Source organism: Oryctolagus cuniculus, chromosome 10, assembly GCF_964237555.1.
Source record: "Oryctolagus cuniculus chromosome 10, mOryCun1.1, whole genome shotgun sequence".
Taxonomy (NCBI): Eukaryota; Metazoa; Chordata; class Mammalia; order Lagomorpha; family Leporidae; genus Oryctolagus; species Oryctolagus cuniculus.
Genome location: NC_091441.1, coordinates 114,328,461 through 114,347,199, shown reverse-complemented (window position 1 = coordinate 114,347,199; position 18,739 = coordinate 114,328,461). Strand labels below are relative to the sequence as shown.

The window sequence follows — 18,739 nt, the reverse complement described above, 5'->3', positions numbered from 1 at the left end:
AAAAAAAAAATAATGAGAAAAATGATGCTCCCCTCTCAGCGGGGCAGCCCAAGACGAGGCACCCACCGAGACCCCGACCTGGAGTCCCAGGTTCCCAGGGGCCCATGGGACCTGCCTGTTTCCCTCCTCCCCTAACTCATCTCTCAGGAACAAAAGAACTCTTGCTCTCTGGAAAAGTGTCCCAGCTTAGGGCTCAGAATCTAGCACAGAACGGGGCACACAGTAGGTGCTTAATAAATGCTAGATGGAGGAAGGACAGAATGGATGAAGGAGTGAGTGGAGGAATGAATGAAGGGACGAGTGGGCCGGGACAACACACCCGCTGTCTCCAGCTCCCTTGGCGGAAGCAGCTCGCACCTGGCTGACGAGTTGCATAAGTTGTATCTCTCTCCCTGGGGTCCCACTTGCTTCCCCCATAAAATGGGAATCCTCACGCCCTGCCCGGCCTCCTGGCTGCTGTGTGTGTATGTGTGTGTGTGTGCGTGCCCGTGTGAGCTGAAGCGCTCTGTAAATAGTTAGGAGCAGTACAGACTGTAGCCAATGTTATGAATAAGATCAATTAATACAATGCATGTGATCCTTTCCTCTCGACAAGTGACCATTTGGAACTGGGCAGGGCCCCAGGCATTCAGAGGGTGGGTCTCACCCAGCCTCCAGAGGTTTTACAAAATTAGCCAGGAATCAAGGCCAGCCCAGGACTGGGGGCTGGGCTTCAGAGAGGGACAGTCTCAGGACGCCGAGTGCAGCCCTAGGCCCGATAGAACAGCCTCCGGGCCTAGTGTGGCCCCTGCAGCGTGAGGCCCAGGCCCAGGGCCTCTCCTTCCCAATGCAGCCTGCAGAAGGGCAGGCCTCCCTCGCAGCCTCTGGGAGCCCCGGCATCTCTGGGTTAGCATGGAGCTCCCAGAAGCCCTGCTCACCTCCCACATTTAACGAAGAGCTGAGTCCCTGATGTCACCCTTATCTCCAAGAGCTTAGACATTCGGCTGAGTCCCCCTTCCTTGGGACGTCCGTGGGGCTCAGTTTCCAGCTCCCCGGCTGGCCGAGGCCCTGTCTTCAGCAGCTGCTGGTCCATTCTCCATTCTGGAGTCTTTGCTCAGAATTGAGCTGCCTCGGTAACTGCCTCTCCTCAACGTAACCAAAGCCGGAAGCGCTAGCCTTCCCCAGTTCTGCCTGGAGACAAAGGCAAATCGAGGCATTAAAAGCTCAGCTCCTATGCTTGGCATTAATGGTGGTGGATTTTGTTACTCTCCAGCTCTTTAGCATTGGATTGAAACTGGGGGGCTCCCACCTGACCTTGGGGGTTCTGGATCGAGCAATGGGTAGAGCCAAGCCGGCCAGGGCCCCTTGGGGGTGGGGGTCAGAGGAGGAGTCCTGGGAACAGGAAAAACCCTGAGTTTGGAGTCCTAGAGACCAAGGTGACCCATGAAATTGCAAGCAAGTTCTGTCACCTCTCTGACTTCCTTAGCTGCAGAAGGGGACCTTAAATGTGGCCTTGAGGGGTGGACTCTGTGCGGCCCCCACTTTCTGGCATGCGGTAGGTGGTGAGAGACTTTGGTGTTGCTGAGCCATGGCTCAGCACGGGCCTCACCAGAGACCCCTTCCCCAAGGGGCGTGGGATGGAGATAGACTCCTGCTAGTGACCCCCCCTCTGAGGCGGGGAGGTGGGGCAGGAGGCTGTGAAGACCCTCAGGACCACCGTGTCTTTGCGCCATGCCTCTTGGTGATGTCACTCGGGATGCCTTTGGTTGCTAGTGATAGGAAATCTGACCCAAAGCGGCCTCGTTCAAGGGCTGACTGTTCCCAGGAAGGGGCAGAACCTGCCCCTGACAGCTCCAGGCTCAGCAAACCCTGCCGACTGGGCTTCTCCTCCCAGAAGGGGCTCTGATTGGCCAGGCTTGGGTCACCTGATCACTCCTAAGCCCGCCCCGACCACTGTCCTGAAGAACCGTCCTCCCATTGGCTGGACCTGGGTCACCTGATCACCCCTGCGGGCCATGCTAGTGTCAACCTCACAGAAGCTGTGCAGCCTCGGGGTGGGCAAGGTAGGATCCCCCAGGAAAACCAGGGGTGCTGTGAGGAGGAGGAGGAGGGCATGAGCGAGCCGCGTGGGCAGAAGCAGCAAGGGTCCCAAGGGGAGGAAGCGTCTTGCCATTGGTGACATTGGGGCACGTGGCTAGACCAGGCCTGCCTCCCACCTGGGACACGGGGTGGGGGGGGGGGGAGGTGGCCGTGAGGGGGTTCCATGGTCTCACTCTCCATTTTGGACGCTGTGTCCTGGGCAGCCAGTCCCAGCACACCTCACCTCACCCAGCCCACTTACTCTGAGCACTGAGCACTGGGCCTCTCGCCGCAGCCTCACGTTTACAGGGCAGATTTACTCTACAACGAGAACATTCTTTTTTTTTTTTTTTTTTTTAAGATTTATTTATTTATTTGAAAGAGTTACAGAGAGAGAGATCTCCCATCCACCACTTCACTCCTTAAATGGCCACAATGGCCAAGGCTGAGCCAGGTCAAAGCCAGGAGCCAGGAGCTTCTTCTGGGTCTCCCATGCGGGTGCAGGGGCCCAAGGACTTGGGCCATCTTCTACTGCTTTCCTAGGCCATAGCAGAGAGCTGGATGGGAAGTGGAGCAGCTGGGATATGAACCAGCACTCCCACGGGATGCCAGCACCATAGGTGGCAGCTTAACCCGCTACGTCACAACACTGGCCCCAAAACCAGAGTATTGTCTGTTTCTTCCTGGAGGAAAGGAGAGCCTCTCCACGTCCTTAATTCACCCTTGGTCTGATAGCCCCTTAGGGGGCTGCATGTGTAGGAGAGAGCAGCTGACTTAAGCTGCCAGGGGCTCCCACCTGGCCCCAGGCCGCAGCAGCAGCAGGATGATGGAGCGCCTGCTGTGTGCAGTCGCCGCTCTGTTGAGCCAATGCCAAGGAAATGGTCCCAGGCTCGACATGCTGGGGACTGAGAGGTGAACTGTGGGGAGAGGGCTCTGGGCTGTGCCCTGGCCAGCTCCAGGGCCCCAGAACTCCCACCCCCCTCCCCGGAGACAGTGGAGACAGTGGAGCTGGGTGGCCTCGGGGCAAGTCCCCAGATTGCTCCAGGCCTCCACGTGGTGGGAGTGTCCGAGGGAGGGCTGCTGAGGTGCTGGTGTGGAGGATACACGGCTGCAGCAGCTGGGAGCTCCCAATCGGGAGGAGAACCGGGTTCTAAGGAGCTGTACTCTGCTGTGGCGCGAGGCAGACTTGGAGAGAAATTAACACACGGAGGGAGGTCTCAGGACAAGGGGGAAGCAAGTCTTCGTTCCTCCCCTGAATTCTAGCTGGACACATCCCTGCCAGCACCTCCCGGTTTCCCTGGCATCCTGGTGGCATCACATTAAGGTGCAGCCATTGGTGTGCACTTGGAAATGACGGTGCCTCCTCTGGTTGTAGATTTCAGAGAAAGGAGGAGCCCTCCATGTCCTCTTAGCTAACACAGAGTGCCTTCAGGTCATGGCCAAGGACCCGAACTTTGGCTTCTTCCTGCAGAAATAAAAATACAGCAAACCTAGAGTATTTTCATAGACACTGGACATGGCAGCTGTTGCTCTGTGGACCCAGCCCTCTCTGCAAATCTCAGCCCATCATCAGGAAAGGGAGTCAGAAATGTGCTGACATTACAGGAGGGCAGGGGCCGGGGGCAGACCCTGAGCCCGCCCGGGAAGCCAGAACAGAGCCGTCGCTCCACCCGGCATTCCAGGGGGGCCCCTACTGGTCCCATTCCATGCCCTCCCCTGCAGCCTGAAGCTCATCACCAGCCTCCTCCCGACAAAAGGCAACCCTCTGGAGGAGTTTGTAGATGGCACACACATTCTCGAACTCCTTGCCTTCGAATGCGAAACGCTACCCTGGCACAGCCGGGAGAGGGTTTCAGACGGAGCCGTGGGGATGTTTCTGTCGCTGAGTGTTGCTCTATCGCTCAGTTCTTGGAAGCACCCCGCAGATGTGATCAAAATCGCCGCCCCCGCCCGTGCCAGCTTCCGCTCGCTGCTCGCCTTGGCTCACTCCTGCTCTGGCCCAGACCCAGGGCGCAGTTTTCAGGCCTCCATCTACTCAGCCGGCTCAGAGGCTCCCGCAGTGTCACAGCCATGGGTGCTGAGCACCTACTGTGTGCCAGGCCACACTGGGCAACAGGGAGGCCTCCAGAAAGCAGCCAGCCACAGCCCCTGCCCCTCTCCCAGAGCTCAAGAGTCAGGGCTGGGCCACTTCACAGGGCTCAGGGTCCCCGGGGAGCAAGCCCAGGGGCTGGGGCACCCCCCAAGAAGGGCCCCTCGCCTTGGAGGGGTCGGGGACTGCCATCTCTCCTGAGGCCAGAGCAGGCAGCAAGGGCAAAGCAGGCCTCCAGGACGAGTGTCCATCCGCCAGGTCTCACGCACAGCGGTGCGGGACTGTGCACGTGCTGCGTGGCTCTGCTCACTGGGACCATGCTTTGGGGTCACACTCAAACCAGATCCCAACTACGCAGCTCCCCTACCCGGCAGCCATGGTGTCACCCCATGCTGACCTGCGGTGTGGACAGACGCTCGGATGTGGGGCGCCCTGCTGCTGTGACACTCACTCAGCCTCGTCACCCGTGGGAGTGGCTAGGGGCATAGAAAGCGGGTCCTGATCCTTGCTGACACGCCCACTGCTGGCAGCTTGATGGGCTCTCATCATGGCTTCCATTGGACGTTCCCCCGGGGCAGGTGCCTGGGATGCTGCTCTGCTTCTGATCCTGCTCCCTACAGATGCGCCTGAACGCCGGGAGGGTGAGCAGCCGCCAGGAGGGTGCGTGGCTTGTTCATAGTCCGTGCGCTTTCCCTGGGGATTTCATCCTTGTTCATGAAAACTTTTGCTAAGTAATCATAGCTTTCAGCTCCTCTCTCCTCCCTTAGTGATCTCTCTCTCAAAGCAGAAGGCAGAAGGCAAGCACAGGTGCCAAGCACCCTGCTGACGTCAGCAGAGGCTGCCGCCTGGCCTGGCCGATCTCCTCTTTGCCAACAGCACTTCCACCTTCAATTGTCATTTTTGAGAAACCAAGGCCAGCGGTGGCCTGAAAACAGGAGCCTAAGCTGGTGCGGCACTTTGTTGGCCTGGAGGGACTGGTCACCCAGGTGCCGCCAGTTCCCCATTAGCACCCCCAGCCCCTGGGGAGCGGAGGGCTGGGACCTGGAGAAGCCAGTGACCCACACAAGGCCACCCAGGAGCAGGGGCCCACACTGGGGCTCCCGTGCGGAAGGGAGGGCTGCCAAGCCCCGGGCCAGCCCTCCTGCCCCAATCAGCGGCTCAGAGAGCTCCCGGCCAATGAGGGCCGCTGGTATTTAAGCAGTGCGGGCAGGCCCAGCAGCCTCGCACCTGGGGCAGCCTGGCTACGTGCACCTGGCTGGCTGGATGGATCCCAAGAGCGTCCCCAGCGACACCTCTACCTCTTTGACCTCCGCAGCAGGCTCATCCAAGCTGCCAGCGTCTACACAGCCAGGTGAGCGAGGACACCACCCGCTGCCGGGGCTCTCCTGGGCCTTCGTCCTCCCACCCTCCTCCTTCTTCTCCTCTCCCAGCCTGGTTCCAGCACCCACGCCAGGGGCTGCTGAGTCCAACCACCATTTGGGAGAAGGACGAAGGCTACTGCTGAGGCCAAGCAGGGCCTGGGGGCTAAAGCCGGCCCAGCTGGAGCCCATTTCCTGTCTGGGCCAAGGCGCCTTTCAGGGCCGGCTGGGCTTTAGGTTTCGGCCGCATCCTGACTTTCAGTCAACAAACAACCCAGCGTTTCTCTTGGACAGGAGGGTCTCCGCGGGTGAACCAGACATAGCTTTCCCTTGAGATGCCCCCAGTCTGTCTGGGGTGGCCGCTCTGCCAGTGCTGCGGCCTGGGCTTCAGTGTGCTGGCCCAGAGGGCTGCCAGAGGCAGAGGTGGCCTCCCACCGATGAGCAGAGGTCAGGGAGGTCTTCCTAGGGGAGGTGGCCCTGCAAGTGGGGTCTCCCCTCGAGGAAGGGAGTGGGCAGAGGCTTCCAGGAGCCCAGGGCACAGTGGCTCGCTCTCACTTGGGAACGGGGGGGTGCTCTGAGGCTGAATAAGGTCTGCCTGGGTGAGCAGAGGCAGACACAGCACAGGCAAAGGCCCTGGGGTGGCAGGGCTGGCGGAGCACTTGGGAGTTCAGGTCCTCCTTCTGGCTCGACAGGTTTAGGGGAGTGGAGAGGATGGGTTCTGTTCTGGACATCCTGGTATACAGCAGGCATTGAATAATTGTTGAAGGAGAGGCTGAGGGGAGGGAGGCGACAGTCCTGGGAAGACCCTTGGGCATGGCTCCCTGGGACAAGGGCATGGTTTGACACTGAGGGGTTGGAGCTACCGCCTGAATGTGGGCTGAGGACCCCTTGGGAACCCCATAACACAGACTGTGAAGGCTCAGACCCCTGCAGAGGGCCACACTCCCACCATGCAGATGGGAAGACTGAGACCCAGAGAGCGGACGAAACTCCGGGGCCTGGGAATGACTGAGCCAGGACTCGCCAACCCGCAGGCTTTGGTCCCAAGATGAGCTTTCCCGGGCTGGGAGCTCTTCCTGGCCAGGAGGCGGTGGGAGGGAAATCGGATTGAGTCTCTTGGCAGTTTTGCTCTAGACCTGGAGTTTGAGGTACAGGATTCTTTCTCTATTTTTTTTTAAATTATTTTCTAAATATATTGTGGCCAACTGATGCCTCTTTTAAGTCTTCACATTTTTGCAAACTGATCATATCAACATTTCCAATCGCCACATTGAAATCCAGTTTCATGTTGCAGTTTCTTTCCACACACAGGCACACACACACACCCAAGACTGACAGCTTCTTGGCTCCCCGCCCCCACCCAGTCTCATTTGCAACTTTGTGACTTCCTGAGGAGTCATTTTCACTCTCTGCTCCCTAACTCCCCCATTTAAACTGTCAAGTGGCTTGAATGTTTTCATGGAGTTGTGCAACGCCCCCACAACCCATGGAGGGTATTTTCATCTCTGCAAGAAAACTTGTAACTTGTACCCCTTGATGGTCACCCCCACCCCGCCTGGCCCCAGCCCCTGGCAAGCGCTCAGCCTATGAATTTGCCTACTCCAAACATTTTGTAGAAACCGAATCTTACAGTAGATGGCTTTTGGTGACATAGTTCTTGGGCTCAGCCACCTGTTGGGAGGCTCGCCCCGTGGCGGCGTGTAGCTGTCCTTTGTTCCTTTCTGGGGTTGTGTAAGGTTCCCTGGGTGGACCTACACTAGTGCAGTGGCTGTGTTGCCGTTTCTCCTGGTCCAAGACCCAGGAGGAGATTCTTGTTGTTACTACAAAAACAATCAAGCAGATGCAAAAGTAGACCCCTGAATGGTCTGAGTTGGCCCCCTGCACCTGTCACCAACTTCCACAGTCACCAGCTGGTGTCACTGGGGATGGGGGGGGGGGAGTTATTTAGAGACAAACCCCAGAGGTATCCTTCCCTCTGTAAGTAGTGCAGCGTTTGTCTCCAACAACTTGGGACATTTTCAAAAGTAGCTGCCCTACCATCAGCGCACCTGAAGCGGTTGGGTCCCTGTCAGATTTCCTTCCAGCGCACACCCTGGTCGGCTGCCCGCTTCCCAGCTGGGCTGTTGAGGGCGGGCTCAGCCTGAGCACGGTCCTGCTGCCCTTGGCAGGGAGGTCCCCTAAGGGACCTGTCTTTAATCGACAGGCTGCACCAGGAGCTGACGTGTAGAAGACACTTGGGGCACGCCCCAGAGCCCCTGCCAGCCCGTGTTCTGTTCCCTTCTCCCTGCTGCTGGTGCCGTATGAGGTCATTAGGTCTGGAAAATGGGCCAGACTGACTTCAGTTTCTTAAAAGGAATAATTGATTGTTTAAAACCAGAGGTGAGGTGAGCATCCCGGGAGACGGCAGCCCACTCTGCCTGTCCTCAGGGGCACTCAGGGCTGCACCTGACCCCCGGCCCCGCGGAGCTGGCTAGGGGACTGTGACCAGGCCAGGGTGATGAGCCGCTGTGCACCCCACAGGCTGCAGCCGCAGGACCGTCCTCATGGGACGCCGCAACCCGCCGATGCTGCGCATGGTGCTGGAGGCGCTGCAGGCGGGCGAGCAGCGCCGGGGCACGTCGGTGGTGGCCATCAAGCTGTACATCCTGCACAAGTACCCGAGCGTCAACGGACTGCGCTTCAAGTACCTGCTGAAGCAGGCCCTGGCCACGGGCGTGCGCCGCGGCCTCCTCACCAGGCCGCTCAACTCCAAGGCCAAGGGCGCCACCGGCAGCTTCAAAGTGAGACGCCGGAGGGGACAGCTGGAGGGGAGATGGGGGGCCCTGCCCGCTTTCGTCCCAGCCTCTGCGCCACTGCCTCCGCCCGGCCTCTGCCCTCCTGTCTTCCTTTGGGTGCTGGCCATTTCATTCTGCACAGATGCCCTCTCCCCGGGGGTGGGGGGTGGTGCCTGTGCCCCTCTGGGCTCCCGCCTGCCCTGGGCACCCTCGTGGTGTCTGTGTGTCTCCATCCGGGTGCTTTCTGAGCCCAGGGACTGCATCTGGGCGCTGGGCACCCAGCTCCTTCCTGCCAAGTGTGCCCTGCCACCGTGGGGCTCCCTTCACCCTGCTCCACCCATGCAACAGCTGGCCCTGCCCAGCGCCACCCCATTGTCCCCTTGCCTAGTCAGGGGGCTCTAGGAAGGGAGAGCCGAGGGCAGCCCCGGTCTCCTGGCTGCCGTTGGCCACCAGAAAGATGGCAAGGACCCAGGCACAGGTCTACTGGTCACCCCTGCCCGACACCTGGCACAGAGCAGTCACTCTGACGGCTGCTGTGTGGCCTGTCCCAGGGGTCCTCCTCGTGGAGTTGCTGGTCAGGGGTTGGAGCTGGGACTCAAGTCACAGCAGGGCCAGGTGGATGGGCGGGGCAAGGAGGAGAGCAGGAGGGGGTGCTGGGGAGTGGGCTTGGGGCGGGGACAGAGCCCCCTGTGTCCTGGAGTTCGGGATGTGTATGCTGCTGGGTGGCAGCAGGGAATCGAGGGGGTCTGAGGGCAGGGGAGCAGTAGCCTCGGAGCTGGGCTCCAGCAGTGCTCACACCCTCTGTGTGTGCCCATTGTAAAGGTGAGAAGACTGAGGTTAGTGGGGAGTGGCCCAGCTGGAGAGGGCGGAAGAGGGAGGCAGCAAGGAGGGGAGCAGGGGGCTGTGCAGAGATAAAGGGGGTGGGGCCTTGGGGTGGGGCAGAGCAGGTGGAGCTGAGAGCCCGTGGGAAGCTGAGGGTAGTGTGGTCGGTGGGAGGAGAAGGTGCCTCCAGCAGCCGAGCCCTCGCCCATCCCTAGCCCCATTTGGGAGGGGGCTTCCTGCCCTGCATCTTCCAGGGGTATAGGGCAGGAGCCCCCCAGAGCTCTGCTCCCTATCCCAGCCCCGCTCTCTCCCTGCAGTTAGTGCCCAAGCCCAAGAGGACGCAGCCCAGGAAGACGTCCGCCCCGGCGGCCCCCAGGAAGGCCAGGAAGGCCGAGGAGCCGGGCCCCGAGAAGCCGAGGGAGGCGAGGCCAGGCCCTTCCAGCCAGGGCCAGGGGGAACGGGCACCCAAGAAGCCGGACGGGTCGGGGAGGGCTCCTCCCAAACCAGGTGCAGCCAAGAAGTTCCCAAAGAAAGGTGGGAAGGCCAAGGCCAAGGATGCAGAGGCCAAAGTGGGCCAGGCCAGAAAGGCGTCCGGGGAGTTAGACAAGGCCACGCAGGCCTCTGCCAGTCCCAGTGTGCGCAAAGGGAAGTCCAAGGTCAAAGGCCACGGGCAAAGCCAAGGTGAGTGTGTGAGTGCGTGAGGGGCTGGGGGCGGGAGGCAGGGACTTGCTTTTCTAGTTGAAGGTGTCCTAGGTGCATGCTTGACCTGGAGAGACAGAGAGCCCGCGGTGGCTGGGGGCTGCGAGTGGGCAGCAGTTGGATATTTCAAGGGTTGTGAAGGGGCAAGGAAGGCCAGAGAGCTTGGAGCCTGAGTCGCCCCTGAATCAGGAGGCAGGCTTCCTGGAGGAGGTGTCCCAGGCAGGAGCACAGCCTGTGCAAAGGCCTGGGGGTATAAAGAAGGCAGCACTCTTAGGAACCACAGTGGAAGGAGGGAGAAGCCGATGGACAGCCGGGAGATGGGAGCCCATCTGGAGGGCGGTGGGGAGACAGGGGAAGGTGCAGGCCGGAGGCAGCTGCAGGCTGTGCTGTTCCGACACTCACCCTGGCTGCCACGTGGAGCACAAGCTAAAGACCTCTGGGAGCCTTGGGGGGGGGGGCACATGCACAGCAGGGTGTCCCCCCCGCCCCAGGGCCAAGCATTGAGTCAGGGGTCCCGGGAACTCTCTAGGCACCCTGCAAGGGGGACCCAGGTGTGGGCAGTTAGGCCCGCAAGGCTCAGAGCCCCGGTCTCGGAGGCTGAGTATCCGAGTGCCGGCCTGGGGCCCAGGAAGCATGGGACTGCGGCCGCTCCTCCTGGAAGGAGTGCCTCCCACAGGCCCCCGCCCGCCCTTGCAGGACATGCCAAGGCCCACGGGAGAACCAGCGCTGGCAGCAAGAGCTCCAAACCCACTGCCAACAAGGTAGGGGTCCCGGGGAGGGCCGGGGTCAGCCAGGGTGGGAGGGCCATTGTTGTTCCTGCAAAACATGAGGCACCCTGGAGGTGCCACGGTCCCCGTTTCTGGCCCAGGGGCTGAGGCTGGGAGAGGCGGGGCTGCTGACCCATAGCCGTGCGGAGCTGGCATTTCAGCCCAGCCCCCGCGGGCTCCGAGCTGGGCTTACTTGCAGGTCAAGAATGGTGTTGCCTCCCCGTCCGGAAAGAAGACCACCGCCAGGGCCCCTCGAGGGGTGGTCCCCAGGGTGGGGGCTGGGCCCAAAGCCAAGGCTGCCACCCCCTCTAAGGGCCATGGGTCCAAGGCGGGGCCTGTGCCCCTGTCTGGGAAGCCCGAGGGCCCCAGGAGCCCGAGAAAGCCTGGCTTGTCCTCCAAGGCCCCAGCGTCCAAGGCGTCCGGCAAGAAGGCCAAAGCCGAGGGCGCGGGGCGCGGGTGAGGACACACACGTGCGTGTTTTTATTTCCCATGGAGCCATGCTCTATCTCACTCACTGCCACCTATTTATTAATAAAGGCTTTGTTTCTTCTTCCTTGCAAGTTGGCGTGGCCAGAGGCTGAGACGCAAGGAGGTGGCCACTGGTGCCTCATTAACATCCCCTGAGCGCCTACTGTTTACCTGGCTGGCGCCGAGGCCAGTGCGGGGCAGGCAGGCTGTATGGTGTCAGCAGCTGGGGGCATGGATGTTGGGACCAACAGGGGCCTGTGAGAGCCCCGCAGGTGTCAGATCTGGGACTGCTTCCAGGAGGAGGTGGCTTTTGGTACCAGATACAGGAGGGAAGTGCCTTCCAGGCCGAGGTCCCTGGGGAGCAGTAGGGCTGGAAGGTGTGGCTGAGGGCGGGGGTCCGTGGCTCTGAGAGGAGCGTGGGGATGGGCACATGTGGACTTGGTCCTGGGGCAGGGCCGAGCTGAGGAGGGTCCCTGGCGGGGTGCAGTGTGTGCCTGACAAGGAGTGTGTGTGTTCGAGAGCTGCTGTGAGAAGGTGGAGCTGAGACCCTTGGGCAGAGCTGAGGATCTTTCAACCCTGGTTGTGGAGCTCCCCGGGGGTGGGGCTGGGGACTGCGCCCCGCAGAGAAGCAGGGGCAGGGGCTCCAGCAGGATAGACAGGGCCGACTGATATCCTGTGGCCCAGTGGGGGAGGCCTTTCCAAGCAGGGGCCTGTGTCTGGAGGGAGGAGACTGGCAGCCAGCAGCAAGGGGAGGTGCAAAGGTCCTGGGGTAGGCACATGCTCCAAGGCCCAGGCGGCCAGATCCTGGCGGGAGAGGGCAGTGATGGAAACTCCGTCAACCTCAGTGACGCTCCTCAAGTGAGGAGGGGGAGTCTGGGTCCCAGCCCCTTCATTCACTTCCCTGTGGGCCTGCAGCTGCACACAGTGGCAGCCAGGCTGTGACAGTACCAGCTGTCTCCCCATCAGTGTTCAGCTTTGGTTTCCCGTACCTGAGCCAGCGTGCTGTGGGGAAACCCAGGCCGCTGTGGAGGAGACCTGAGGCGCCCCGGCTTCCTGAGCTGCAGGCCAGCCAGCGGCTCTGGGAGTGGGTGTTCCTGGAAAGGAACCTCCCAGCCCCGGCTGACACCCCCATAGCACGGGGCAGCTTCCCCAGCCAGCTCCCAGCTGATGCACCTGGGAGAGCAGCTGATGATGGCCCAAGTGTTTGGGCCTCTGCAGCCACGTGGGAGACCCGGATGGAGCTCCTGGCTTCAGCTTGACCCAACCCCCGGCTGTTGTAGCCATTTGGGGAGTGAACTAGCTGATGGGAGGTTGATCCCTCCCTCCACCCCTCTGTAACTGCCTTTCAAAATAAGTATTTAAAAAATAAACAAACTGAAAAGCCAGCGTGGGGCCTGGCTGCAGGAAATAGAAGCCCCTAGGGCATTGCTGGTCCCCAGCCCCAGGCCCTCTGAGCCTGGGCTGAGTGCTGAGTGCGGAGGGTAGGGTGTCTGTTCGGAAGCCCCTGGCAGTGGGCGCTCTGGGCAAGGTCAAGAGCAAAGAGCCTGAGGACAAGAAAAAGGACTTCCGGTGGTTGCACAGGGAGGGGTTCCCAGTGATGGGTGTAGCAGAGGTGAGGCTGGGGGAGGGGCGAATGAGCCCAGGGCAGGGCAGGCTGCTGGGATCACAGTGGCCATAGCCTGGGAGAGGCCTCCACCAGGGGACAGGAGACCTGAACCAGGGAAGGCAGGGGGCAAGGGGAAGGGTCAGAGGTTACAGGGCGGGGCTTTGGGAGGGCGGGGCCGATGGGTAATCGGTAGTCTCCCAGGAGAGTATTTTGCTGTGCCTGTGCCGGCTTCCCAGGGACACCTGTGGCACGGCTGCCGGCGGTGGTTCTGAGGGCCACTGTGAGCAGGTGGTGGGGCTGCCGTTTCCCCAGCAGGGGCCGCCTCTGCCGCCTCTGCTTCGAAGTTTGGCCTGCGACTGAGGGAGCCGCCTTCCCTGGGTGACACAGGACAAGTCAGCGTTGCCGCCCTGGGCAGCGGCTGGCACCCAGGCCCGAAACCTCCCGGCCTTGCAGCGAGTTCAGCGGGAGGACACAGCCCGGGGCGATCTCCACCCTCTCGTGAGTCTCAGGTGGGGAGCAGGCACCCCCGCTCCCGGCCACAGGTGCCAGGCAAGCGTTCAGGGCTCCAGACGGACCGGGGCCCCTTCTCGGTGCTGGGAAGTGACCCCCGAAACTGAGGCTGCCTCCGCTGACAAGCACGTCTCCCCATTTCAAGAAAGAACCGCATGTTAATCAGACATTAAGACAGGCAGCAGAATACTTAATGACATCGAAAGATGTTCCTGACATATTGGTGCGTGGGGGCGGGGCGGAAGCAGGTGGCAGAGCAGTCATGTCCACGGTGATCCTGGTGACAGCCCTTGGCGCCGCCCGTCCGAGCCGGGGAACCCAGCAGCTTTGCCTGGCCAGGGTCAGCGCGGCCTTTGCTCCCTTGCTGCTTTGTGTGCTCCCTGGGAAACAAGTCTTCACTGTAGAATCACACCCTCCCCAGTGCCAAAAAACCCTATCAGATGGGCTGATCATTTCCGTTAGAAAAATCTGCCGCTTAATAAGAAAGAATCAGGGCTCAGAATAGAAAATTCGAGAGATGAAGCCTCTCTCCACCCAAGCCATTAGGGGAGAGAGCTATTTTTAAGGAAAAGGACTGCTTACTTTTCAACTCACTGTTCTGTGCTCATTAATTCTGGAGCTGGGATGTGGTGGGATTCTGTTTAGATTTCACGGATTTTTTGTTCTAGTTCTTACTCTTGATAAATGTGGTGCACTGCTTTGCCTTCATAAAAGGAAAACAGTAACTGAAGTTGCTGTGAATTGGGGGGTGGGCTCTCCCGGGGCTGGGGGATGAGCCCCACCCCAGCCCCATGGCCAGGTGGGTGGGCTGGAGGGGGTTGTGTTGGGGGGGCTTCCTCAGCTTGGATTCCTTATCGCCAACAACCTGCCGCGCGAGGAAGTCTGGGGTGACGTTGGCCTTGGCAGATGTGCTGGCCTCTCCCAGTGTGAAAACCGGGGCCCGTGTTGTTCAAGGTCACCAAGAAGTTCGGGGCCTCTACGTGAGCATCAGCTTGGACCCTCCAGTCCTCTGGGGGCCACTGTGGGGACTCTGGCTTGGAGGGAGCCTCCCTCCCACCTCCTGAGACTTAGTGTCCCCTCCTGCCTCAGAGGCCTGCTACAAGCAGCAGGGCCGGGCAGCCGGGACATCTTCCTGGGGGCCCCCACACACGCAGCCCAGCGCCTCACTGAATCTGCCTGCTCCAAGCTGAGCCAGGCAGTCACGCTGCAGGCACTAAGGGTCCCCCACATCCCCTGGTGTCTCAGGACAAAGGTCGGAGCCCACGGTAGGTTTTCCCCATCAGACTTTTATTATAAAGAAGGTTCCAGAGAGTCTTGCCCCCACCAACCCAGCCCCTGCGGGGCTCTGAGTCAGGGCTAGCGAGGGGCTGACGGCCGGCTCTGCCCCCGAGGGTCCATGCTGCAGGGACAGGCCGCTCGCCGGCGCAGCCGCTTCCAGTGTTGCATGGGGGCCCCTGGGGACCCCTCCCCAGGTCCCCTGTGCAGGCGGCAGCCGTTCACAGTTGGTGCGTGAGAAGTTTTTTTAATATATAAAAGCTTTTTTTAAAAACAACAACAACAAAAAGTGGTGCTATCTTTAGAAACACTTCCAGCAAGATCGAGTAGCCCAGCTACATACAGCCTTGGTGCGTCTCAACCCCTCCCCTGCCCGGAGGCCAGGAGGCCGCAGCACCTACCCCTCTCCACCCACCCCTCCCTTTCGGGAGAGGGGCCCCCAAGCCGCCTCCGGGGCAGCGGGCACTGCCCACTCCACCAACATCACCGCCGGAGCAGCAGGAATCTGACCGGCTTGACTGCGCCCAGCCGCCCACCGCCAGGGTCCCCTCTGGGGGAGGGGAGGTGGAGACAGCGTTTCGGTGGCTGAAGCAGGAACTGACGGCCAGCTGCTTCCAGGAGACCTCCCCTTGCGCCAGTGTGCATGAGGTAGTGTTTCTGGGCCAGGCGGCCTCTTCTCCCCGCTTTGTGCCCAGCGGCTGCCCCCTGCACTGGTGGACAGGGTGGGCCAGGCCAGGAACTGGCTGCGGCATTCAGGGCTCCACCCCAGACGCCAAGCTGGGGGCAGTCGGAGGGCATGGAGGTGCCCTGAGGGTCAGAGCTGGAGCGCCTCTGCCTGGCTCAGATGGGCCCCTCCCGGCTCCCCACTCTCCCTGCCCCAAGCCATCTCTGCTGGTCACTTCCCAGCCTGAGCCAGAGGCACAGGGAATCCAATACAGGGGGGCCAGGTGGCGCCGTGGTTCTGGGCGGCGGCAGCGGCGGCTCGGCAGGCTCCTCCCCGCCCGGCTCAGGCCTCGCTGTAGCACTCATAGATGTTGTCTTCCATCAAGGCCACCACCTGCTCAAACTTGTGCTGCAGCTGCGTCCTCCGGGCCGTGGGGTTGGCCTCCAGAGCAGCCATGATCTGAGGGCAGAGCAACCGGGTCAGTGGGGCTGCAGCTGGAGGCCCCCGCCTCTGACCCCGGGCAAAACACATGGCCCGGTGTCCACCACCAGACACCAGGAGGCGGGGAGAATGGAGGTGGACGGAAGCGGAAGCAGAGGGCAGGTGCACACCCTTGGCTGCTCACCTGGGGGCGATACCTCTTGGCGTATTTATAAATCTCTGCCATGGCCACGTTGGTGTTGAACTCGTTCTGGTATTTCTAGGAGGAAGGAGCAGCAGGTGGGACAAGGCGCGGTCACCCCAGCCGTCTAACAGGACCCAGCCCCAGCCGAGGCCGGAGCCCCCGGTTCCCACCATGGCCGCCCCCAACCCTCCTGGGCCGAAGCGGCGTCCCAGACTCAGAACTCCTGTGTCCCAGGGCTGAGGGCACCGCGCTGTGGCCTGCGCTGCTGCCGCTGCGGGGCCAGCTTCTCTCCCTCCGCCGACCCCGCCCGGCAAGACCCCCGTGGAGCAGCCGGCGGCGCACCCGCGACTCCTCGGCCAGGTGGGCGTTCATCTCCTGCTCGCTGAGCGGCGTCATGTCCTGGATCTGCTTGTAGTAGCGCTGCACGATCTTGCGGTACTCTGGGATCTCCTTGGCGTACAGGAGCTTGTTGGTAGGCGAGTCCTGCGCCGAGAGCACGGCAGTGAGACGCAGCCGGTGCCGTGGCCTTGGCCAGGGGCCGCCCTTCGCGGCGTTTCCACGGGACCGGCAACAACCCGAGGGAGGCCCAGGTTCCTCTGGGGCCCTGCTGGCAGCACCACCCTCTCCCGCGTGCATTTCGCGGGTTCCCTGTGGGCTGTGGCCGGCCGGTGGCTTGGCCTCCTCGCACACCACGCTGGCTCCGTGGCCTAGGTACTCAGGGCTGGTGCTAGGTGCACCTGAGGCAGGAGCGGCTGAGCCCTTGTGACGCGGTGTTTCTGTGAATGGGCGCGAGGTGGTGGGCGTTCTCCCATGTCTGAGCGACCCCCCTGGGACCTGAGCTCCTCTCCCGCCCACCCCGCCTGGAGCCCAGGCTGCCCCCTGTGGCACAGCTGACCTTGCCCAGCTGCAGGTCGGAGATGGAGCAGGCGTCAATGAAGGCTTGTGCGATGACCGACAGGCAGGCGTCGATGTGGTCCGTCTTGTCGATGTCGAAGACAAACTGGGGGTTTTTCAGGATGTTCACCCAGAAGCGGAGAGGGAGGCTGGGCGGGGAGGGCAGGGCAGCGTGAGTCCCCCGGGCGGGGTGGGGCGGCGGGAAAGGGGCCGCATCAGGGTTGAGGGAGGGAGGCAGGTGGCCTGCAGGACAGCACCGGCTCTGCCCATGGTGCAACCGTCCCTGACGTGACTGGGAGCCTGGCGTGCTCCTCCCTGGCGACGGAGGGCCCGGCTGGTCCACCCTCCTTGCCAGCCCCCACCCGCTGGGGAGCCTCCCGGGAGCCTCGGGCCAGATCCTGGTTCTCATTAGAAAGCTCCCCCACCCCACGCACTCCCGGGCAGCGAAGCTCCTCCTCCCACCGTGCAGGCAGCAGGAAGCCCTGCGCTAGCGCCAAGCAGCGGGAGGGCTGGATGGGCGGCGTCTGGATGCTTGGCCTTGGCCTTGGGAGGCCAGAGGGGGTTGCTGACACCCCCCAGCCCCACCCCCACCCCAGGGCCACCCAGTGACTTAGCAGCCGGAGCCCCGTGGGGATCCCGGAGCTCTGAAAAGCTCCTGCAACTTGACAGAAAATTCTGGTCGGTGCCATTGTTGTCTGAGGGTCAGGCTGAAGTTTTTGCAACAACTTCTTGGCAGGATGCGTGACCCTGAAAGCTAAGCTTTGTCTCCCAGGAGGGCTGCGGACTGGATGTGGGATTGCAGTCATCTGGGGTTGAGCCTGGTTCTGCCGAGGGCTGTGCGGGCTCAGGGGCTGCTGCTCTGAGCCTCCATGTCCTCGTCCGTAAAATGGAGCTGCTGGCGCCCCCCACCCCAGTGGGGCGGAGGGAGAACTGTGCTAGGGGCGGTGCTTCTGCATTGCACACCGGCTGCTCGTCGTTGGTCGATTGCGGCAGTTACGGGGTGGGGTTTACAGGCAACTGAAGTGCAGACAGGTGAAGTCGCTCGGGGAGGCCACATGGGGGAAGGGGCAGAGCAGAGAGGGGCTGAACCCGGGCAGGTGGAGCTGCAGGCCTGAGCCGCTGCTGCAAGGTTGCGGGGCCGGGCCCTCGCCGTCAGCCTGCTCGCCCGCACCTATTGGTCTTCCAGATGTGCAGGGTGTCAGGGTCCGAGATGCCCCTCTTCTCAGCCTGCTCCTCCAGGAAGTCAAAAAAGTACTTGACGGCCAGTGGGGGCTTGTCTTCCCGGATGCTCAGAATGGCCTTGAACAGGTCATCCAGAAACTTCTGCAGTGTGCCCTGTGGGGGAGCGGGGTGGCCACCGTCAGCCCATGCCGTGTGTAGGGGGCAAGTGGGCACCCCTGCTGAGCGGGGATGCCATGCGGCATTAGTCTGGCCCCCTAACCTCTCTGGGCCCCGGTTTGTCTTGTCTGGGAAATGGGTTAGCAGAACCCACCTCACAGGGGCATTGAAAGGACTGATCAAGAAACTGGGACACAGAATAGGAAACCAGTGGAGGCAGAGTGGGAGCTGCGGTACCAACGCTGCCACCCGAGCTGTGAGACTTGGGACATCACTGACTCTCTGGGCCACCACTGCCCTGCCTGTAACACGGGCGACCTCAGCAGCTGTCCTTGGAGTCTTTGCTGCTCCCCCTCCCTCCCTGCCCCCACCAGGAGACAGGGAGGCTGCAGAGGGCAGGCAGAGGCCGGGCCCACCTTGGTAGACAGCAGGCGGGTCAGGTAGATCTCCGGTAGCACCTTCTTCCGGTGGCTCTGCCGGTGCGACTTCTTGGGCTCGGCCAGCTCGTCGGTGGGCAGCACCTGAGAGGCCTGGCAGCGTCAGTGCTGTGCCAGGCGCCGTCCCCAGCCGCCCCAGGGGAGGTCCATCCCGCGCCCGCAGGCACCCGGCTCTGCCCTCGCTCCTGGGTCCCCACCCCCCAGCGCGAGCCTTTCCCAGGGCCTGGGAGTACTTTTCCCCGAGGCCCGGGGTGGCAGAAAGCCAAGGCCACGCCCGGTGAGGGGCCGGCTCCCCGGGGCCCGAGGCTGGGCACTCACCAAATGGAAATACTTCTCTGTGTCCAAGTCTTTCACT

General features: G+C 61.9%; 2 protein-coding genes across 2 annotated transcripts in view; one reads left to right on the top strand and one right to left on the bottom strand.

Moving 5' to 3' along the window:
- Positions 1-3,150: 3,150 nt before the first annotated feature.
- On the top strand, positions 3,151-12,065 carry H1-8 (H1.8 linker histone). The gene is made up of 5 exons (XM_017344252.3): positions 3,151-5,498; positions 8,026-8,285; positions 9,419-9,782; positions 10,497-10,561; positions 10,767-12,065. The coding sequence occupies exons 1-5, from the start codon at positions 5,411-5,413 to the stop codon at positions 11,025-11,027; spliced, it is 1,038 nt and encodes a 345-aa protein (XP_017199741.3). The 5' UTR covers positions 3,151-5,410; the 3' UTR covers positions 11,028-12,065.
- A 2,352-nt stretch (positions 12,066-14,417) lies between these two features.
- PLXND1 (plexin D1) overlaps positions 14,418-18,739 on the bottom strand; it is a 40,358-nt gene continuing 36,036 nt past the window's right edge. Inside the window, exons 30-36 of the mRNA XM_051851742.2 lie at positions 18,703-18,737; positions 18,364-18,468; positions 17,781-17,944; positions 16,611-16,758; positions 16,058-16,198; positions 15,716-15,790; positions 14,418-15,549 (exon numbers count right to left, since the gene is read on the bottom strand). Of these exons, the coding sequence (XP_051707702.1) occupies positions 15,433-15,549; positions 15,716-15,790; positions 16,058-16,198; positions 16,611-16,758; positions 17,781-17,944; positions 18,364-18,468; positions 18,703-18,737 (785 nt within the window). The 3' untranslated portion in view covers positions 14,418-15,432. The remainder of the gene's footprint in view (positions 15,550-15,715; positions 15,791-16,057; positions 16,199-16,610; positions 16,759-17,780; positions 17,945-18,363; positions 18,469-18,702; positions 18,738-18,739) is intronic.